Below are 24,132 nucleotides of genomic sequence, written 5' to 3' on the forward strand. Positions count from 1 at the left end.
ATCCTGGTCACCTTGGCTCATGGTGGTGTGAACCGGGGAATGTGATGGAGTTTGTGCTGGTGAGACGTGAATTATAGGTGGAGGAGAGGGTGGCGGAGTAACCTTTTTCACCATTTTTGTTTGTGGTGTTTGGTCAGTTTGAAATTCCAGTCTTCTCTTTCTCCTAGGGGGAAGGGTGCTTATCTTTCCTGTCCTCTGCTGTATAAAAATACGTTTCTGCGTATGGTCTACATCGGTGGATTGCAGGTCTTCCTCAAACCTATGCTTTCGCATTTGGGAGGTCATTGATTGCTCTTCTGTATAAGAGCCTGAAACTGGGTCGGTTGCAGGTTGTTTTGGCACCGAAACCCTGTCTGCATCTTTTTTCGGCTCCGAGGTGACTTTTTTCTTTTTCGGAGTCGAAACATCTCGGCGTCGATCTTCGTCGGTGCCGCTGTCTCGGCGTCAAGCCGTGTCTACACCGCTATCTCGGTGTCGATGTATGTCTCCAGCACTTTCTCGGCCCAGAGAAGGCTGCGTGCCGGTGTCTCGACCGGAGTCGGACGGTCTCGGCACTGTTTGGGCCTTTTTCGGTGCCGACGGTCGGTCACCGAATTTATGGGTGGAGCCATGGCCTGGTGGCAGTGGCGTCCCCTGGGCCTTGACAATCTTCTTATGAGTAGTTTTCGACGTCTTACTCACGGTTCGTGGATCGTCGAATTCCTCTGAGTCTGATTCGTGTATCGAAAAGGTTTCTTCCTCTTCTTGTATCTCGAACTCTCGGTGGGCTGCCGGCGTGGACGCCATTTGAAGTCTTCTGGCTCGACGGTCTCGGAGTGTTTTTCGGGACCGGAACGCACGACAGGCCACGCAAGTGTCTTCACTGTGCTCAGGTGACAGGCACAGGTTACAGACCAAGTGTTGGTCTGTATAGGGGTATTTGTTGTGGCATTTGGGACAGAAACGGAACGGGGTCCGTTCCATTGGTGTTCTTCTACACGCGGTCGGGCCGAGCAGGCCCCGACGGGGGATCGAAAACTACCCCGAAGGGCTCCGGAGCTCTTCGATCTTCGATGCGGTGTTGATTCTAACTACGCCGATCCCGAACGCAACAATACCGACGAAAATCTTCCGAAATGTAGCTGTTTTTCCGTTCCGAAACAAGGAACACGTCCGAACCCGATGGCGGAAAAAAAAACAATCGAAGATGGAGTCGACGCCCATGCGCAATGGAGACAAAAGGAGGAGTCACTCGGTCCCGTGACTCGAAAGACTTCTTCGAAGAAAAACAACTTGTAACACTCCGACCCAACACCAGATGGCGAGCTATGCAAAACATGCGTATCTACAGCGACAGATGCCATTGAACCTACAATTTCACAGTAATTTAGCAAAACGTTTTTTTTCCTACTTGCATTTTTTTCTGAATATTTTATTTTGAAAGTAAAGAATTATCAATCTTGTTTACAAGCTTCTGCAAACATTTGCATCTAAATCAGAGAGCATTCTGGGAGTATTATACGTAGCCTCATAGTAAACTTTTCAAATGTGAACACTTTTTTTTTTTACTGGAACCACTGTCACTACAGTGTGGCCTTACATTTATTTAGCGCCTTACCCTATTAATGAAGGTTTTGCATTAATGAACCATAAATACAAGTTTGAATTACATTAACCTTTGGACACAAATATTATAACCTCAACAGCAGACAGTTCCCGTCCCTATAAAGTCGCAGCCCCAGGGTATGTGCTGCGGGGGTTGGGGCCTACTTGTCCCAAGGACAAAATAAACATGAAAACTTGTTGTCCTCGACGCCAAACAAGAAGTTTCCGGGTGATCTGTCAAGCAGGGGCCAAGATAAAGTGGGGTGAAATTTAGAGCATTTTCAAAGTTAATTGCCATAGGAAAAATGTTACAGTGATGTTGCCAAAACCACTGGATGGAATTACACCAGATTTGGACGAAAGGTAGCTCTTGCTCCAGAAAGAGCCCTTTCTAGGTCGAGCACACAAGCACTCTGATGGGTTGTAATCTATCTGTGGGCTTTTAACCACGCCCACTGCACACCCATCACCATCACTCGTTCACTGGCTTGCCTTTCAAAAATACATTGTTATCATTGCTAAGTGCTTTACGTTTATCCCTCCTTGGGGCAGATTTGTTACAGCTTTGGCCATCGACCCAATTACACGGATAACTGCACGTTTGACGATACGTTTGACTGCGAGTGAACTTTTTTTTCCATTTGTGTGTCTCCTTCGCACTCATGCTCATGGCCACCGTGGAGCTTTGAAGGGACTGGCTTAGGTCAACTAATTTTACTTTTCAGTTTCAATTTATGTGGCAAGAAAAGTCCAGTTAGGAATTTACAGGGCTAATAGCTCTAACTTGAACAAACGCGAGACCCATTACATTGCAAATGCTTGTTTTTTGGTGTAAATCTGTTCAGTAGTTTAAGAAATTTAAGGAAATCCAAATTTGTATATCTAGGGACGTAAAGGGTTGGCGAACCCTCCTGTTCTTGCGCTGAGATCTGATTGGCTGCCAATCCCCTGCCTCCCCCTAGAAATTCAGTGATCAGGGTTGCCTTCTGTTTTGTCTGTGAGGGCTCCCCCCACAGTCACAGATTACCCATAAAGGGCTTTAAAAAAATGTTTTTAAATTTAAAGAAAAAATGGATTGGCTCAGTGTAAAGGTCACAGACTTTCAGTCTGAGCGTTGAGGGCTCAATTCAAGTCCTGCTGGACTTGTTTGCCTCCTATTCCTCATCCCCCTCCAACTTACAAGTGTTTAAGGCTCATACTGGAAGGTGATCTTACTCTTTAAATGACAAACATTTTTCTTTTCAATTGGTCCAGAAATATTTAAAGTATATCATATCTAAGCTTATAAAACTCTATCCCTTCCCCTCTCTCTATCTTTCTCCCACTCAAACACTCCCCCACCCAGTCACAGACCCATTCAGACACTCATGCACCCAGTCACAAACCCACTCAGACCCTCATGCACTAACTCAGTTACGCACACTCACAGGCCGACTCAGACCGACACACCCACTCAGACCCACTGACACCCTCATGCACCTACTCACAGACTGATGCACCCATTAAAAACACTGATGTATGTTCCTCACAGCCAGACACTTTCACCCCTGATACACCCTCTCACACCTATTCTCACACCTAGAGGTGCAGCGGGCAACTCCTGTTGCACACGCCCAAAGGGCCATGCATGGCATGGGGTTGGGTGGTTGACTACAGGGTCTGGCTGCAGGCCAGGTCTTGCGGGCAACCTTTGCTGAGAATGGGTGAAGGCCATGCACAGTGCAAGGTTGGGTGCTTATAGAACGGTGGCCTCAGGGTCTGGTGGTGATTGGATTAACGTATAGTAATAAAAATTACTATACGTTTAAAAAAAAAAAAAAAAAATTAGAAGAATGATAGAAAATAGATTTTTTTTAAACATAGAAATTCATTTTTTAAAAACCCATAGGTTGCAGGGCCATTACAATTAGGCTCACACATTTTTAAAGTACAAAACCATACAAATTCACCAAGTAACTAACTTGTGCCCTAAGGTAACTAACTCTCACCCTCGCCATGCACTGCCAATTAACCCACAAACTACGGCACTCCTGACATCTTTGATAACATCATTGATAATATCAATGTAATATCTGCAGTACATTTTTGATTGGGAAAAAACACGCATGGCGGGGGCGAGAGTTATAGTTACCTTAAAGCACGAGATAGTTACTTGAGGCATATAGTGACTGCGAAACAGTCCAGCAATCTCGGACTACTGCTGTACTCCTAAAACCCCTGTAGGGGGAGCACTTGCCTCAAAATCAAATTACGACGTCTCTTAGCAAGCGCAGCTTTACTGTCTCGTGCAAGGAGCGCACAACCCCAGTGCAAGAGGAGGGTTAACGGGAAGCCAAGGCCCGCGGGAAAGGTACGAGCAAGCTGCCCCAAGTTTTGTTTATTTGTTTTATCGGGGTTTGGTTGGGGAACCAACCTTTAGGTTTGCTCCTGTGGCTACTTAAAGCGAGGCATTGCTCTCCGCAGTGGGTGTACAGTGCATGTCCCAAAGGGCGCGGCACGAGCTGTGTAAGGAAGGGCGGACGCTAGAAGCCCTCCCGACGCGCTGGTGTTGCCCACTCCTACTTCACAGCAGTGCCCCCGCCCTGGGTACCGGCGCAGCTCACGCACAGGGGGTGCTTGAGCTGCCCACCGGGCCTGTGCAGTGTGCACGGACGCGCTGGCTCCGGTAAGAAGGGTGGAGGCCTCCGGGCTCCCGCTGCCTGGGCCGCCCGAGCCCAGCCTGGGAACACTGGGCCTGGCACAAGGGCGGCCTCTGCCAGTATAGTTATGTAGTGTGCAGGCGCTCTCCGGCAGCGTGGCAAGGCACCAGCCTCTGCCCGCTTCATGCGCGGTTGTGAGACGCAATCACCTCGAGCATCGGGTGATGCATGAAGCCGGACTGGGCCAAGAGCGAGCCAATGCTGGGCAGTCTTGGCACAGCACCCGCTTCGTGCCCCGGTGTGGGGGCTGTCCCGGCAGGGGCCTTGTCAGGGCGGGCAGGCTCTGCGGTGCGGAGACACTCTCCTGGTAGCCGAGGACTCTCCCGACATGGCCAGCCCTGAGCCAGGCTTGGCCAGGGAAGAGTCGAGGCTGTGGTCCCCTTGCTTAGCACAAGCCTCGGGCTCCGGTGTGGTGGTTGTGGTACCCTGGTACCAGCTGCCTTCTCTAGGGGGGGGGGGTCCCAGGGTGGGACTGGCCATCGAAGTGAAGGGTTTGGGGGGGGGGGGGGGGGGCGCGGGGGGATGGGCATTTTAGTGTGAAGGTGCTATACTGCCCAAGTATAGACTGGCCGCTGCTTTTTTTTTGGGGTGGGGGGGGGGGGGTGGGGAGGGGGGGACACAGCTCCAGCCACGGGCTCTGGCCTGGAGGGGCCCATACTGCCAACGGCTACCTCTGCCAGTAGGGATGCCCAACGTGAGACTAGCACCTGGTGAGGTCAGATCTCCAGCCTCTGCCAGCTCCATCCTCTGGGATGGAAGTGGTGTCCTGACAGCCGTCGCCTCTTCCAGAAAGAGATGCCCAGGGGGTGTCTGGCCAGAGAGGGGGTTGTGGAGTGGGGCACAGCATCTGCCTCTTCTAGCTTCGGGCTCTGGCGAAGAAGTGCTGGTACTAGTTAACTCGCCTAGAATGAGACGCCCAACATGAGGCTGGCGACAGAGTGGGAAGACTGGCATAGCTCCAGCCATTTCTGAAGGTGCTTTACTGCAGCTGTCGTCTCTGCCAGAAGGGATGTCCAAGGTGAGTCTGGTCACTGATTTGGGGTGGAAAGAGGTGTGACAGCTCTAGCCTCCAAGGTGCACTCCTGGTAGCTGTTGCCTCTCCCAGAAAGGGATGCTCAGGGTGAGGCTGGCCACTGAGGCTTCGGGTGTTGGGGGCACAACACCTGCCTCTGCCAGCTTCATCCCCTGGGATGGATGCACTGTGCTGGGAGCTGTTGCTCTCCCAGAAAGGGATGCTCAGGGTGAGGCTGGCCACTGAGGCTTCGGGTGTTGGGGGGGGGCACAACACCTGCCTCTGCCAGCTTCATCCCCTGGGATGGATGCACTGTGCTGGGAGCTGTTGCTCTCCCAGAAAGGGATGCTCAGGGTGAGGCTGGCCACTGAGGCTTCGGGTGTTGGGGGCACAACACCTGCCTCTGCCAGCTTCATCCCCTGGGATGGATGCACTGTGCTGGGAGCTGTTGCTCTCCCAGAAAGGGATGCTCAGGGTGAGGCTGGCCACTGAGGCTTCGGGTGTTGGGGGCACAACACCTGCCTCGGCCAGCTTCATCCCCTGGGATGGATGCACTGTGCTGGGAGCTGTTGCTCTCCCAGAAAGGGATGCTCAGGGTGAGGCTGGCCACTGAGGCTTCGGGTGTTGGGGGCACAACACCTGCCTCTGCCAGCTTCATCCCCTGGGGTGAGGCTGGACAACGGTGCCTGCACCGCACCGGCATCGGACTTCCGCAGCCAGCACAAGAAGCGATCCGAAGCCGGGGCGAGCAGTCACTTATCAAATACCCTCGAGGGACCCAACTTCCTGCAAGCCAAGCAGGCCACCAGGCAGTCACGTGAGGATGCCAGGCCTCTGCCTGCTCATGTGACCCAGCACAGCTGCTTCCAACGAGGAAGCCATGGCAACAGCCAGTTCCAACCGGTCGGTGACACATTGCCTTCATTTTGCGTCGTGGGAGGGTTAAGGTGCCGAGAGTAAAATGGAGCTGCCTGGGAAGTGCGCGGGGCAGCCGGGTGAGCTGGCCACGAGCCTGGCACAGAACAAGCCAAGGCTGCCGGCAGGGACAGGCCCTGGGAGGGGGCTCGGAGGGGAACAGACCAGGGGAGACCGAAGGGGCACAGACCGGGCCAGGACATTACTCAGCAGGCAGGACTCGGCCCGGATACAACTGCAGCACCACACGCCTGTCGTTTCCAAGAGCTGTACTCCATATCGGGCTGGGAGGCTGGGAGGTGGGAGAGACCTGGTCACGATTGCAGCCGTGATCCTCTAAAGGGTAAAGACTGGGCAGGGCAACAAAGAGGACTAGAGGCAAGGGAGAGCTGGAGACTAGGCAGTGTGAGATAGAAGCTAAGAAGGGAGAGGCAGAGAATAGACAGGACAAGGGAGACAGCAGATACCAAGCCGGGGGGAAGGACAGAGCCTAGGAGACTAGACAGGACCAGGGAGGGGACTAGAGACCAGGTAGGGGACTAGAGACTAGACAGGAGAGACCAAGACAGATCAGAGGGTGGAAGGAGCCTGGCAGAGGTGAAAACTAGGTAGGGCCAGGTAGGAGACTAGAGACCGGGTTGGGGACAAGGCATGGAGAAATGGAGACTAAGCCAGATCAGAGGCCAGGTATTGTGGCAAATTTGGTGTAGCAAACTGGCTTAGATGTTAACATTCTAACAATCTGGCCTCCCGAAAAATGAAAAATGTATGTCAGCATTGCCTATGAAGGTCCATACACAACCTGGGCTTACTGCAATCAAATCCAATCCCGCAGTTAAACTTGGTCAAAAACTTTGCTTGTTAAACTGGATGGAGTAGGTGACCTTCGTGAAATCTCTGGGAAGATACTAGGGAAACGTTTATATGTTTAAGGAAGCTCACAATGCAGACTATGATCAGGCGCTGTAATTTATTATATTATAATATAAAATACCAATGCAGTACTTCCGTGTCCAACAGGATGGGTCTGCTCAAAATATCGCCTAGCTTCCTCCCTCTGACGCACAATGCCCTCTTTTTCTGTAGGTGCCCGATGTTCCAACTCATTGTTTTGCGTTTCTACAAGCATACAGCACACCACGCTATTTCAAAACAGTCATAGGAAGGGGCATCACTTTTCAAACACCTTCAATAACATGGAACTAAGCATGGGAGAATGTAAAGGAAGTGACATTTTAAGAGTCCTCTGACAACAAACCTTAAATACATCCTGTGACAATTCCATATTGTGATTACTTCGGAGCCCTTGAAAATCTACCAGTACTATAAATCAAAGGAATGCAAGATCCAGAGTGTTCAATTTTGACTTCCTCCGGTGTTTATTTGGGAATCGCAGGAGTACAATCTGTAGAAGTCTCCTCCTTCCTTGGAGGCCAGGAAACACTAAATTGTCCCAGTCCCCTTGGATTGCCTCCCCAAAACAATCAAAATCTCTAGGTCATCAAGAGGTTTGCAAAATAGTACATCGGGCTTCGGCTGGGGGCTACTGTATAAATGAGAGACTACTTTGATCTTGCAATCAGAAGAGCTCAGTGGAAAGGGACAAAAAGTTCAGTTGTGCAGTAATCTCCCATTCATTGGTTCTTCACTGTACAGAGTTCAAATATTGTGAAGGGTTGTTGCTTTGGGTGACTACTACTGCCTTTAAGTTTGGATGATGCAGTGGAACTGCATTGTGGGAGCTGCCAGAGACAGTGCACCGTAACCCTGCTTAAATGGCTCAAGTGAATACTCTGTTTTCTCCCTAAACCACTTGACAAAATGGGACACCTATGACATACCACACAGCTGCCAAGAAAACAGAAGCTCATATTTTTGGATGACAGCAAATCTTTATGGGACTGGCTATACAATTCACCAAACAAATTGGATCCCAAGCGAAAGACTAAATTCACCATTTCTCATAATGCCTTTGAGTATCTCAACAACATGCAAGAGGTTGGCAGTATGCAACATGAAGCAGTCAGCAGCAAACTCCTGCCAGCATCATCTTTTCCCAGGACTCCCCATTTGGTTAAACTGACGGGAAATGATCTAGCTTCACCTTGGCTGAAGAGGATAGTCCAACTGAGCTTTGAGGAGTGAAATGGCATGGACAAGGGCTGGGTTTCAATGAGGCAAGACTTCCAATAAAGTCAGAGTCTGCCAACTTAAAAGGTAGCAATTTCTCACATATTTGCTCAAAGGGATCAAATATTTCTACACACAAACTCCATATTTTACTCGGAAGACAACTGCTAGAAGGCATAGGTCTCAGTTGGCTTACCTAGGATGCTTGCAAAGGACTTAACTACTTCTTAGCTTCCAGGTGGCTAGTTCGCATTTGTATTATCTACTAGTAGACTCATCTCAGAGTGAACGTGAGGAAGAAACATGGTCATTACACCCAACAGGATTCAGGAAACCGCTGAATCCGAACCAAATAGATCTTCAAACCATGTTTGGGTAGCTTTTGGCAACATTCAAAATGAAATCTTTAAGCAGACCTAAGAAATCTGAGCGTCTGATGCTGTAGCAGCCAGTGTCAGAATCGATTCAACAATGACCAGAGGCTTACATAGAAAAGCTCAGTTATCAGCTTTTGCAAAAAGCATGGCACCAAACCGGGACAAAACAGAGTTGGCAGGTCTATGATTCAGACGTCAAGGTCTTCTCATATTTTGACTGCTGCTTTTCTATGAGTGGAATTGAACCAGATGAAGACTTGTATGCAGATATTTTTCATTCACTTGTTTTACCCGGGCCTACGGCTACAGTTTGTCCAAATGTGAGCTCCGATGTCAGGAATACACCCTAGAGCATAAAATCCAGAATGGACATACTTTGGCGGAGGAGCAAGACTTGGAACCCTTCCTTTAATGGTGGAAGTCAACAACATATCCTCTTCTAGTGGTTTAAGGTTTCCCCACCACTGCACAGAGCTCTGAAGCATATGTGTCGAGAACTACGAGGCAGCACAATGCAGCCTCCATGGTCACATGTCCGTCCACGATAGTAGCCACGTCAAAAAGACTTCAATCCGGGCGATCCAAATGTGATAACCCAAGTAAACAAAAATATTTTTACATCTGAATGGTGAGAAAACAGATGGAGACTGTTCTCTGGCTTTTTGGTGTGTGGCATGCAATGGTACAACTTCATTGAGGTATCACTTTATTGTGACTGTCGCCAGACCGTATGTTGAGTCACTCAGCAGCTAGCACCAACCAGAGAAATGAACAACTGAAACAAAATCTTACAGAAGCATATTCAAAATTGATGGAGTGAGACAAAACAGCCATTAAACCAAGGTTTAAAAATATATATATAGAGCTACTATCCCTTCTAATCGTGGTTATACCGAAAATTAATCAACAACTCACCCTCCTCAGAAGGGACAGGAGAATCGAAAAACTGGACAGTGTTAACAAGATAGAAATTAAGTGGACACTTCACCACAGAGAATCCTGCTCCTTTAAATGTGCCAACTTCAATGAAGCTAGTTTGGAATTATGACTGGAGTACTTTTAGGCTGAAGCCCGCTATGTGTCAATGGTTTCACAAATTGTTTAGAAAAGCTTTTTGTGGTAGTGGAGGAGGAGGGTCTGCATGCAGCAAATAGGTGAGGCTTTGCATGTTTTAACAAAGGTACAATGGAGACCCAGAGATCCATTTTAGCATTCCTTCATTGTGGACTGGATTCCCCCTGATTAAGGCTCTAGTTCGGTGTGACGTGCGATACACGCTTTGACAGACTGGCAGTTACAGTCTACATCACTAAATGTTCAATGCTCCTAAAGATTGCTCTATCACATAGAAAATAAACAAAAAAATCAATTTTCACCTACAGAAAACTAGAACATGATTTTGGAAAGGAAGGTGAAGGTTTCTATAGCAAACAGCAGCAACAGTTTATAGAACGCACATATTATGCAGAAGGGGCAAAGTTAGAAGCCGGAGTGTACATTAGGCGATTAACCTCTGTTTTTTTTTTTCTTCCCCTTTATGCAATGTTGTACAGTCATACAGAGAAGCAACAAGACAACTGTGGAATATTTGCACTGGAGCAAATAACTTCTTGCACAACACCTGTGAAAGCTCCATCTCAACACTGACATGCAATCTGTGAAACTGCTGAACAGCATTTAAAACATTAACAATCCCAAAGAAAACCAACCAATCCTGGCTTTTCTCAAAAAGCAACATCAAGTGACCCAAGCTACAAATCTGACTGATCTGCAAATGCTGCACGCATACACATTCTCAAAAGCATATGCATGCAAAGTCGTGCTTGCCCTGTCGGCAGCACATCATTGAAAGGCGGACCTCATGTTTGAAGTAGACTGTCCACCCTTCCCCTTTGCAGGCTCTAACGACATACCCCTGAAGGTGAGCACAGAGAGGACTACAGCAGCCTGCAGTACGATGCCTAGGAGGTGTCCATGGTAACCCATTTTTCAACAGCAGACTAACTGTGCCACTTCTTTGTGGTGTACAGTGAATGTGCTACCTAAATGCTCCTTTGAGTTTTGAGTGAGCGCCCGTGTCTACGGCGTGGCTCAAAGTGTTCCCTCGTTGGCATGCGGTAAAGTTACCATGCAAATGAGGGAACACAACTTTGAGATCGCACCTGTGCTACATGTGCGCCGGATGATCTGGATTACAGAAGGGCAGCAGAAGCATCCAAATTGTCCCCGGAACATAGAAAGCAGAAGTACACACCTGCGGCACCGATGGGGCACTACTGCGATAGGGCCCTCAGAGTCCAATGTTTTCCACATCATTGAACTGCTTGATCTTATGCACAAAGTCAAAGCCAACAAGTCTGTTTTTGAAGCATACTCAGATGCTGTGGACGTTAGACCCGTCATCCATAGGGTGGTCCTACCCCAGACTTTATGCCCTTACCTCCAGTTTTGTTGCTGTATCTTTTTGTAGGCCTTAGGACTCTGAGCACTTTAACACTGCTAATCAGTGCTAAAGTGCATAGGCTTCTCCCCTAAAACATGTTAACATTGGTGTATCCATGATAGACATATTTAATTTACCTGTAAGCCCCTTGTAGCGGTATACCATATACATTGGAACGGTAAATTAAATGCTTCTAGTGGGCACGCAACTGAAGTAGCACTGTAAACATGTCTCAGGCCTGTCTCACTGCCACCCCAACTTTGCATATAAAACCTATTGCCAAGCCCAGAACACATGTTCTTTCATTTAAGTCACCACATAGCACAGGGTGCTATGTAAGGAAAAGGCAGGACATGTACCTGTAAGTTTTAAATTTACTGGTAGTAAGAAACACCCAAAGTCGTTTTTCACTATTGTGAATCGTGCTCTTCTCACAGGCCAGCATTGGAAATTCCCTTATATACTTTTAAGTGTTGATTTTTGACCTGAAATGAGTGGCATTTCATGTTTGGTATTGTGAAAATGGTATTGAGAAATCCTATTTACTGGTGAAGTTGGACTCAACATTATTATAGAAATGCCACTTCTAGAAAGTAGGCATTTTTCAGCACTTACTGCTCTCAGTGCCCTGCAGCCTGTCTACAATCCACATGTGGTCTGTGCTGGTTGACAGCTTCCCTTGTGCATTCCACCTAGAAAGCCATAAACACAAGACACTCAGCTGCACCTGCATACTGATGGGTCTTCCTGGGCAGGAAGGGTGGAGGGGCTCTCACTTACACTTCAAAGGCTAGTGGCCTAATCCCACACAAAGGACTGATAAATCCCCCAGAGATCTCCAGGCAGACAGGTCTGGGTTGAGGGAGCAACTGGTGCACTTCAAAATCACTCCTAAGTTTTCCTCCACTTCAAAGGGCATGTACACGGGCTCTGGAACCCCTTAAAATCAGACACTTCTGGACCTACAACTGGACTCTGTCAAAAGGACTGCTGTGCTGTCCAAAGGACTGCTTTTCTGGAAGGGCTGCACTCCTGCTGGTTGCCGTGCTGCCTGCTGTTCTGACACTGCTGGAAAGAATCTGCCTTCCCCCACAAGTGATCTCCTGTTAAGAAGTCTCAAGGCCATCAAAGACTTCACCAGAGAGAGAAAATCCAGTTTTGTAAAATCGATGCAACACATGCAAAGTTAGATGCAGTGACTGTCTTGCATGGAAAATCCACATCGTGTTGGGGGTGGGGTGGGGTGGGGTGGGGTGTATTTGGGTGCTGTGTCAATTCGGTTGACAATTCAGCAATTCCCTCAAACCCCCCACCCCCCCCCCACCCCCCACCCTCCACCCACGCGTTGTGGATTTTCCATGCATCATCCCTGGGCGTCAAAATCCCTGCACCGAGAAGGTATGGCTGCGCACCAAGGGATCGATGTATCACCTCCACCACACCAGAAAAACTGATGCATCACACCCTCCGAGGCCCTCTGCATCATAATTTTTTTACGCATCCCAGGTATTTGGTGCTACAAAGATACAACCATTGATTCCTATAGATTAAGACTTACCTAAACCTATAAAAAGTGACATCTTGACTTGTGCATACTGGATTCTTGTGGTTTTGGATTTATTTTATTCAGATAAATATCTATTTTTCTAAACTGGTGGTGTGGCATACTTTTTGTTGTGTTTTCACTTACTGTATGAGTTATTGCACAAATACTTTACACACTGCCTTTTAAGTTAAGCCTGCCTGCTCTGTGCCAAGCTACCAGAGGGTGAGCACAGGATAATCTAGCTTGCGACTTACCCTGACTAGGTTTGTCGTCCCTACCTGGACAGCGTGCATATCCCTGCCAACTAGAGACCCAATTATTAACAGATATATTTAACAGTGGTACTTGGGTTCTTTATAAAATGCATGTCTGAGAAAGAACCAAGTGAGGATTGCCTTTTTTTGATGTAAAATAGATTCTATACTTTGAAGTTCAAGCACTCTAAAGATGGAGGAACGATACACTAAATAGCCAACATCATGAGATGAATGAGAAACACACCTCCAGGCGGAATCAAAGCCCATCCACTATTTAGATTTCAAAGAATCTCCTAACTATAGGTCTGTGGACAAATAAGCCAATTCTGACTTTAAAAGGTACCCTAAAGTATTACACATTATATATAAACTGGACTTTAACTTTTGTATATCATATCTTACCACTAATGGGTCGTCTTAAGGGTGGTGCATGTGTTGCTACTGGGTGAACAGAAAAGTATTTTAATTTTCTCTTAAATCAGCAGAGACTAATCCAGAAACAGCTTGAGACACTGGGCTGAAAAATCAGACTAACATTTTGCCAGCATTAAATTCATGTTCTCAGTCTTTAAATCCATAATTTCCTTCATCCAATATTCAAAATGAGTCCATTTTTTTTCTATAAACACCCCACCAAAAAAATGACAAGGATAAAATGTGAGTAACCCAGAACCACCATCTGTGTACAGTCATATAGAGGCTGGAAAAGTAGTCTCAATAAACTTGCCTTTTTGAACTCGTCATGTCCACCGGTTCATCTCCCGTCAGTACTTCCGTCTTCATCGAAGAGTTTAAATCTCCACTTCTCGATAGTCCCAGCGATCTCACTGTTCCAACTTCCGTTTTAATGAAATGCTCCTCTCCACTTTTGGGGTCTATCAGTTCCTTTTCCATTTTTATTTTCTTATTGTCCACATTATCACAGGGGAGATCCAGCTCGAGAGCCCGCTTCTGACTTCTTGTCCGGCACACCTCCTCAGTCATGATAGATGTCTATGATGCAAACATGAGGCATTAGCAAAAACAGAACACTGTACTTCAGAAGAGAGACTGTCCAAATTAACCAATATAGTGCCAACTACCACTGTTACAGCGTCACAGAGTATGCTGCAACTGGGATCTCAATGCTGCGGATCGGGGCGGGACAGATGGACAACAATTGGACTGGAGGGGCCGCTTCTTAAATATCTTCGCTATGGTGCTTGTACTGGTTGGTTAGTACAGAATTTTACACAATCTTAAATTTTGAAACGGAGTATGAAAGTAAAGAGTTTGATTCATGTAGATGTGAATGCTGGAATAAGAAGACGTAAAACATGCACATCAAATAAGCAGTTAGACAAAAGAGCACTTAAAAAAACTAAGCTAATTTGAAGTAACAGCAGAAAGCTTGCAGGTGAACAAGGGATACTGAGATAAACTCAGGGAATGGATACTCTATCTGCTTGACATGAGGCAGGCAGGTGTCCTTCCTTCTGTGCCTCGGTGCCAGACACCGAGAATGCTGTTGTTGGGTGCGAAACTTGTAATACTGCCACTGCCAGATTCCTTTACAGGTGGTCATTCTTTTCCTCCACACACAGCACAGGTGCACTTAGCAGCAATACAGCACCTTGACCAAGTTGTTACCACTCGTGAAGACACTGAATGTGCAGAAGCACTACACTCGAGCAGACAGACATGGTTCATTCCGTTTGACAGCAGACATCAGATTCAGGAATCGCATATCTACAGTGAATGCACCACATCGAGGGCTCCACATAACTCTTGCCTACATAGCAGTGCAGAAATCTAGAGCCACTCAACAACAGCAGTTAACACTCAGGAAAGCAGCATAACCTCACCCGCCACAGTGAAAGATGCAACTCAATGGCAATATGCCTACCAAAAGAACTCTTCTGGACTGTCCACCATTAGTCCTGCAAGTCATCATCCCCAACCTCCTTGTGCCAATGAACTGAACACCGGATATGCACCTTGTCACCCAAAGCTGGTTTCCTCCACCCTAAAGAAACGCTAGCTCATATATGGTTGTAACATGTGAGAGCAGCCAGGACATGGGACCGAAAAGTTACCGAGCACAGAGAGGGCCAAGCGAATGACCGTTCACTGACAAGTCTGTGGGACAGACCTCAACAGAGCAGCCACATTATGGGAGTGAACAGTCACTGAGCACAGAGTGCAGAAGGAATGATCTGCCATTTAGCAAAGACAAGTGTATGGGACAGTCCTTAACAGAGCAGCCACACTATAGAAGCTATGCGTCACTGAGCTTACACAATGCAAAGTAATGACCATCCACTGAGCACAGACTATCTATGGGACAATCCTCAGAGAGTAGACGATGCATGAGAACGACTGGTACGCGGTTACAAAAATTTTTCTAGTGGATATAGCTCCGCATATGCATCTGAAGCCAGTTTATTTTCCAGGGTCCTTGTTATACTAATTATCCATTGAGGGAACATTTTGATGCCGTAAACTCTTTAACCCAATGTGCCTTTTACACATTATTCGAATAGGTTACGTTATTCAGGCACGTGCTTTATGACCAGGTGCCTGGGGTCTTGTGGGTAGCTCAGCTGTCATGTGAATCGCACCAACTGCACTGCACAAAGTCACCAAAGCACAACCCTGAGGGAGGACTCTAATAGGTTCAGCCACTGACACCGTACTCATTTTAAGCCATCTTCAGCAAATCATCAATCTTGCTCAAGATACAGCTGAGTGGTTCTTAACCTTTTGACTTATGTGGACCCTCATTTAATCGTTACTGGAACCTGGGGACCCAGTGAATCTGCATAGGAACCCAGGGATCCCCAATAAGTCGTTACTGGATGCCAGGGACCCCAGTCTAAGAATGCTCCGACTTGAACAGCAAAAACAAAGGATACAGAAACAAGCTTTCATCAAACAAATACACAAATGATAATAAAAAATAAAAAAAATGTATTCCCGTTTTTAAAAATAATTTTAAAAAAAATTAATGGGACAGTAGGCGCTTTTCTAAATTCAATCGAGACCACTCATTGGCCATACTATATTCTCTTTGGTGTGCTCCCACAAATCAAATGTGAGGATACCAACAATTTTTTTGCCTCCAATTTCAAATTCCTTCACATTTACAGAATGTTTTGCCATTTTCAAGTTTGCTTCTTTATCAACACTATTAATCTAAGATTAATTCATTTTTTAAGCACTGGGGACACCCTGAGTAAATTTTGCGGAACCCCTTGCAACCCCCGAACCACATGTTAAGAATCACTGCAGTAACAGATCCTCTCACACAAAACAGCTATATCAGCTTCTTTTCTTTTTGGTATAGCGCTGGAGACGAGGTAAAACGAGTCAGATGAGAAGCCATTGGCTTCATGGTCATGTCAGACTCCCCTGCTAAGCTCAAGGACACGGTCCACTGCAAAGGCTCCTTTTGGTTTCTATGTAGCTACAGCGCCCGCTGCTTGCTGGCAAGGCCTGCAAGTTCTGAGAAGAACGCAAACAGTAACAAAGGTTCCCGCACTGGACGCGCTCCTGTCCAGCTCTCCTGTGTAAAGGGGGCTAAAGCAGCCCTAAAAGACAGAAATAAATCTATTTTTAAACGTGACTACAAACACCCCAAATCTCATCAGAAAAATATATATATATATGTATATATATATATATATATATATATATATATATTTAAATTAAATACGGGAAATGCCACTAAATTATGAAGCCTTGCAGATGGAGACTGTCAATCTTCCGTCAATGCACAATGGTTAGGTTTACTAAATTCATCCCACCTAAAATCTTTTCTACACCAACACAAACTTGCCATCACAATTTTGTTTAAAAAAAATTCAATTAAAAAAATGCTAGGTGTCATTGACTAAATCATAATTTGAAATGTAGTATACTCCATGCCACCTGGTTGCCAATAGATAGCCAACACATTTGGAAATTCACTGAATATTACGTTAAGCATACTGGTAGAGCATCAGTGACCTTTTCAACTCTAGAGCGCACACAGCAATAATAAAAACAAATTAACAGAGAACCAAAAAATAAATTCTACAATGAGATCCAGTCCATTATACTGTCCAGTCCTCCACTACATTGAGGCAGCAATTCCTTCAGCCACTCGCCCAGAAGACACTTCTAGGCATTTGTTTCGATTACAACTTTCTTGCAACTCCACAACTAAGGGGTGGGGATTGTGTGCCTCGATAGTGACGGAAGGGGCCAGCTTTCGAGGAGAAGCTAGTGATGAACCGTGCTAGGCCACTGAAGATTGTGTTGGCTGCAGTTACACAACCAGCTCATTAAGGTCCTGTTCACCAATGAACACAGTTCGTACATTACAGGAACTAACCCTGGTTATTTATCCCATTTAACGTACTCTTGGCATGAAATGGCCAAACAGCGTGTATTGCGCGCAGTGCAGCCACTACAGTGTGCACACGGGTTATGTAGAAAAGCGTGGCAACCAGGAAACTAAAATTCCTACCGAACATGGCATCCTTTTCACCATTGTAAACCAGAGGCCATTTGGGAAACCAATAAATGACTGAGGTGTTAAAAGTAAACCAACAAAAAGACAAATATCAGACAGACGCAGTCATGCAGCCAAGCAAGGCAAAGTAAGCCCTACCCTGCATCTGTAATACAAACAAAAAAGCTAACCCCATGTGGTGGAACACCCCACCATGTCCAAGTGGACAGATACGCCCAACCTAGGATCTTGAAACCTGGGGGGCTGCAATGAAGCTGGGACTCGGCTGGCGTCCCTGGTGTTTAATTCTCACTGGTAGACCAAGTGCCAGAGGTTACATCAGCAGTTAGGGGAACAAAAGAACAAAGACCCCTCAGACAGGTTTTTGCCAAGTCCCTCCCCCGTGATCGATCAGTGTTGCACATGGACCTGTGTGTGAGGGGAGAAAAGGCACAAACAAGGAAAAGGATCACTAAAGCCCGACCTCTGATTACCGCGGGACCGACCCGTTCTACTTATTCACACACAAGTCATTTGTATTAATGCAGAACTCATAACCGACGGTATCCAGTGTCTGTGCGTTAGTCGACACCTGTCCCTGAGCAAGACCTATAAAGACTACGTACGGGTTTAAAGTGATTTGCACATATAAATGTCATACCGACAAACTACTTGACATATGGAATCAGAAAATGAACGGGTCCCCTGGCAACATATGGACGAGAGCAAAGCGGGCAGGTTAACATGCAAATGACCCGTTTGAGCATTCTCCAGAACACGCAAAGGAGCAGGGATCTCACTGCACAAACCATGACGCACCAAGAAGCCAGGTTCCCACTGCCCTCACCACGAGCACCAAGTAGCCAGGATCCCACCTCTCTCACCATGATGCATCAAGTAGCCAGGTTCCCACTGCCCTCACCACGAGCATCAAGTAGCCAGGATCCCACCTCTCTCACCATGATGCATCAAGTAGCCAGGTTCCCACTGCCCTCACCACGAGCACCAAGTAGCCATGATGCATCAAGTAGCCAGGTTCCCACTGCGCTCAGCACGATGCACCAAGTAACCAGGTTTCGAACTCCCTTCACAATGACGCATCAAGTGGCAGGTTTCTATCACCCCATGATGCATGAAGCAATCCGGTGCACATCACCCTCACCTCAATGCACAAAGTAGCAGGTTTCCATCACCCTCCCCACAATGCACTAAGTAGCCACGTTCCCACCTCCCTAAACCACAACCTACCAAGGAGCCAGGTTCCCAGCTCCCTAGCCGCGATGCATGAATTAGATTCCCATCACCCTTACGGCAATCCACCAAGTAGCAGGTTCCCATCACTCTCTCTGCGATGCACCAAGTAGCAGGTTCCCATCACTCTCTCTGCGATGCACCAAGTAGCCAGGTTCTCATCACCCTCACTAAGGTGCATGAAGTAGCAGGTTTCTATCATCCTCCCCATGATGCACCAAGTTGAGGTTCCCACCACGCTCACCGCAGTGCACCAAGTAGTCAGGTTCCCACCTCCCTCACCGCAATGCATTAATTAGCAGGTTCCTGTAGGAGGCTGGCTCAGTTTACAATGTACAACTACATGTGGCACCCTGTACTGAGTCCAGGGAACCCTTAGAAACAGTCAATAGGTGTCCAGATAGAAAAAGCTCTCTAGGGGTAGCTGAGGCAAGCAGCTAAAGCTTATCCAGGAGGAATGTAAGGTGCTTGCAATACCACAGTAGTCAGGCAGTAACTTACTCACAAGAACAAACAACACAGTGTTGCAAAAAATAAATTATTTATTACATTATCAACTACTAAACTAGCATTGGTATACCTCCCCTTTGGAGATCTCTACACACATTGTGTACACAATATAGCCATCAGAAATTGCATGAAATATACAGGGCTCTATGGGAGGGTGTTAGAAATGAGGTCCGTAGCTGGCAGTCAGTTAACACTCAGTCCAAGTAGGAGCCCTCACTCTAGTCAGGGTAAGGGAGATGCACAGCTCAGATAACCCTTGCTCACCCCCTTGGTAGCTTGGCACAAGCAGTCAGGTTTATCTCAGAGGCAATGTGTGAAGTAAATGTACATACATACACAGAAACACAGTGAAAACTCCACAAAAGAACTCCACACCAGTTCAGAAAAGTAGCCAATATTTACCTAAAGCATACAAAATCAAAATGACAAAAATCCAACATACAAGGAAATATATTACATTTTAAAGTGAAAAGTTTTAATCCGCAAGAATCAATGGATGCCCTGTTTTAGCACAAAGTACCAGGCTTATGTCAAAAATAAAGCTGCAGGCATGCGTCAGAGAAACAAGCAATGCGCAGATTCCTTACTTACAAGTGAGGTCGTGCCTAGATTCTATCTCCACCAGGTAAGTGTTGCTTTGATTCTTTCCTCTGAGGGAAGTGATATGTCAATTTCCAGACAAGCAGCCTCGGGCACTTGTGGGGATGTTGGAAGATTTTGACGCCCAGGGATGTTGCTTGGAAAATCCAGATGCACGGCAACAGTGAAGTCGCACTGAGCTGGCAATGCATTGATTTCTGCAGGCACTGCCTCGATTTTACAGTCATGCAGCAGGTTCTGCTTCGATTATTTTGCTGCTCAGCTCTAGTGCGTGGATCTTCATGCAGGTTCTACCAGCTTCTCTTTCCAGGGGCAGATGAAGTCTTTGATGTCCCTCAGACTTCTTAACAGGAGGCAAGCTCAGTCCAAGCCCCTGGTGAAACTTCACAAGCAGGATACATAGCAAAGTCTAGTCTTTGTCCAGAAGCAGCAACTGCAGGCCAACCCAGCAAAAGCACACACAAATGGGAAGTACTCCTCCTCACAACTCTTCTCCTTGTCAGAGGTTCCTCTTGAACCAGAAGTGTTCTAACAGTCTGGGGTTTAGGGTCCACTACTTTATACCCATTTCTGCATCTGAAGTAGGCAAACTTCAAAGGAAAGTCTTTATAGTGCTCAAGACCCTGCCTCTTACTTGTCCTGCCCCAGCCACATTCTAGGGGGTTGGAGACTGTATTGTGAGGGGTCGGGCACAGCCCTTTCAAGTGCAGGTGTCTGCTCCTCCCTCCTAGGATTACTCATCACGATATGCAACATTCACCCCCAGTCACAGATCTTGGTTTAATCCATCAATTATTTTGCTCACCATGCCACTTCAGTTTGGACTGAGCCATATGTAAATCAGCCTTGACCCTGTTCTCCATGAGAACAGTCCAGCCTGAAATGTCAGGCTTCGTCCTCCCTGGACCGGATACAAGCATCCCGAGACCGGTTTCAGGGTATCACCCTTCATCAGTCAAGCTAGCTTGAATCCAGTGGCATCGTAGACCCAGGACCCACGCCTGGGCATACCCGGCACACTTCGGACGACAAAAGCAAACAAGCACAAATGAACGATGGAATGCAGAACCAATTAAACATTTACACCCAGTCACAGATCTGGGTTTAATCCATCAATTATTTTGCTCACAGTGCCAGCAAATGTTCACCAGGTTTACTTTCTAAAAGTGGCATTTTCAAACAGCCAATCTAAAAAACAACTTTACCAAAAGATGTATTTTTAAATTGTCAGTTCAGAGACCCCAAACTCCACATCTCTGCATGCTCCCAATGGAAAACTGCACTTAGAAGGTATTTAAAAGACAATCCCCATGTTAACCTATGGGAGAGATAGGCCTTGCAATAGTGAAAAACGAATTTGGCAGTATTTCACTATCAGTACAAGGAAAACCCATCAGTACATGTCCTACCTTTTAAATACACTGCACCCTGAGCATGGGGCTACCTAGGGCCTACCTCAAGGTCACCTTACATGTACTAAAAGGGATTATTTGAGCCTGGTAAGTGGGTGCACTTGCCATGTCGACACAGCAGTTTAAAACTGCACACTAGCCCCTGCAGTGGCAGGTCTGAGACAGGGTTACTCATGTGGGTGGCACAAGTAGTGCTGCAGACCCACTAGTAGCATTTGATTTACAGGCCCTGGGTCCACAGTGCACTTTACTAGGAATTTACCAGTAAATCGAATATGCCAGTCACAGATAAACCAATCAGTCACAATTTAGATACAGAGCACTTGCCCTTTAGCACTTGTCAGCAGTAGTAAAGTGCCCAGAGTACCAAAACAGCAAAAACAAAGTCCAGGACACAGTCGAAAATACAGGAAGCAAAGGCAAAAAGACAAGGGAAACCACCCCAAGGATGCCAGGTCTAACAGGGGGCCAAGCCATACACGGAGTAAGTGTAATGCAAAATAGTGAACGTAACCAAGGTAAGTGTGGTAGCTAACTAGGGGCAGATGAAAACACCAGTGGTAAGTACAGTAAGTGTCCCAGCCACCAGGTGAAGAGTAGTTACCTACCCAGTCGTCCCATAGTGTAACACAGGGAAGTAGTGGTTGGAGATGGTGTGCTTCAGGACCCTTCCCAGTGGACCCTGAGCAAACCAACAGACAAGGGGAAGGTTGGAGAGTGCCCCCACCCGAGGATACCCAGAAGACAGAAGTATTTACACTAGGGTACCCGGATGCAGAGGGGAGAAGAACTCTCACTGAAGTCAATGGAAGCCTTGGATTGTCCAACTGCTGTCACAACCCATGGAACAGGCTGGTGGAACGCAGGGATGGATTCCTGACGTGGAGGCCCTTAAAAGGAAGGGGACAGAGTTTAGCACCCTTGGAGGTGCCCAGGTGGTGCAGGTGGCGATGCCCACCCTCCTAGAGGTGAAGTTCTGGCAAGTCAGTGGAGAAAGAGGACCAGCTGTGGAAACCAGGAGCTGCAGATGATCCCAGGAGTCGCCTACGGTTGCAGGAGGGTCAATGACCAGCGAGGTCACAAACAACCACTGGCAAATGCAAGCATTAGTACACAGGAAGGCCAGTAAAAGTCTCTAGAGCTCCCATGAGTGACCCACAGGTAATTGCCATAGGGAGTCACGAGGAGGCCTCAGCAGGACAACAAAACAGAAGTCCCACATCGCAGGAGTTACAGGGCAGAGGCTGTCTTCAAGTTGCAGAGGGCTGAAGGCCAGGGCTTCTTGGCACGTGAAGATTTCCTGGAGGAAAAGTCAACAAGCCTTAGCAAGAGCAACAGTTGTGGTGGACAGGGGTTCTAGTCCAGTGGCAGGAGCAGGGGGCCCACAGTCTCCCAACCTAGTCAGAAGACAAGCAGGACCCAGAGGAGGGCCCACCCCCCCACCTGTGATGCAGAGCCTTTCAAGGTCTGTGGGACAGCAGACCCCCAACAGCCTATCGACGTCACTTTGAGGTGCATGCAGATGCAGGGGAGTGACTCCTTCACTTCAAGGGAGATTCCTTTGTGCTTTCAGGTGCAAACAGAGTCCCTGTGACCCTGGAGGATGCATAGCCTTGGATGTTGCAGAATTCTTGCAGGATCCTGAGAAACAATGTTGTAATGGGAGGCTTCCCACCAGAAGCAGACTTGTTTTGGTTCCAAAGCAGACCAGCCGCAGTTCCACATGCCAGGAGCAATAGATGTCTCGCAAAGTGTTCCTTTTTTTATAGTTTTGCTTGACAAATCTGATGACCCACCCTCTGGGGAGCCCGTAACTAACCCTAAAAAGGGGTTGCTCACTCTCTGAAGTGACCCACCTATCAGAGGGGTCAGGGGCCTTATCTACCAGGTCCAACCAGTTAGATGCTCCGAGGGGCCGCTGCGCATCTTGTTTCCAAGATGACAGAATCAACCAGCCACCTAGCAGAGCTGTGTGCACCTCCCTAAGGGAGGAGCTGGAATGGCGGGTGGTCACTCCCCTGTGCAGTTTCACACCTGAGCAGCAACCACAGGTTCCAAAACAGGTGCAAACCAGATTATGCAAGGAGGGCACCAAATGTGTCCTTCAAAGCTGTCTGGTGGCACTCAGAGGCCCGCCCTTAGACACCCAATACAAAGGGTGAGGTGGCAACACTTCTCCTTTGCAGGAAATCCTTTGTTCTGCCTTGCTCTGCCAGAGCCAGGCTCGCCAGAAGGAGGGCAGAACAGTGTCTGTGGTCTACAGCAGAGTGGGCTGGCAGCTAGCTCCCATAAGGCTGCACAGTCCGAACTGGGGGATCCTCTAAAGAACCCCCAGAGTAGGATCATGGAACTAGCACTGGAATCTGTATAGTTGCAAGAATCCAACATGTTTGATACCAAACATGCCTAGGTTCAAAGATGCCATTATGTAGTTGGGCCACTTGTGTTGACCTGTGTCCACTACATACCTTAAAATGGCTTCCCTGGATTTACAAAGCCCATGGAATAGAGTATGGGGTCTTAGGGGGTACCCTGTTCATGGAAAGGTACCCTCACACTTAGGGACATGAATCCTGCCTTTGGGCTGAAGGGCATACCAGAAGAGTGGCCAGGATATAAGGTAAGCCTTATATATTGGTGGTGAAAGGGTGCATGTGCCACTTCACACAGGCTGCCATGGCATGCCTGCAAGCAGACTTTACATAGGCTCCCGTGGGTGGCACAATATAGGCTGCAGCCAATGGAAGACCTCTGGTGTACCAATGCCATGGGTACCTAAGTATCATATACTATGGACTTACACAGGTGCACCAGTGTGTCAAATGTGGGTGTAAAATGTTTACTGGCAAACAAAAAGGGGACAGAGCACAGACACTGGGGTCCAAGTTAGCAGGATCCCAGTGAACTACAGTTTAAACATTG

General features: G+C 47.3%; 1 protein-coding gene across 6 annotated transcripts in view; it reads right to left on the reverse strand.

The window, feature by feature from the left end:
* GATAD2A (GATA zinc finger domain containing 2A) overlaps positions 1-24,132 on the reverse strand; it is a 268,346-nt gene that overhangs the window by 178,262 nt on the left and 65,952 nt on the right. For all 6 annotated transcript variants that reach the window (XM_069215732.1, XM_069215734.1, XM_069215733.1 and 3 more), the window contains one exon: positions 13,691-13,956. In XM_069215732.1, the coding sequence (XP_069071833.1) occupies positions 13,691-13,947 (257 nt within the window). In that variant the 5' untranslated portion in view covers positions 13,948-13,956. The remainder of the gene's footprint in view (positions 1-13,690; positions 13,957-24,132) is intronic.

Source organism: Pleurodeles waltl, chromosome 12 (genome assembly GCF_031143425.1).
Source record: "Pleurodeles waltl isolate 20211129_DDA chromosome 12, aPleWal1.hap1.20221129, whole genome shotgun sequence".
Lineage (NCBI taxonomy): Eukaryota > Metazoa > Chordata > Amphibia > Caudata > Salamandridae > Pleurodeles > Pleurodeles waltl.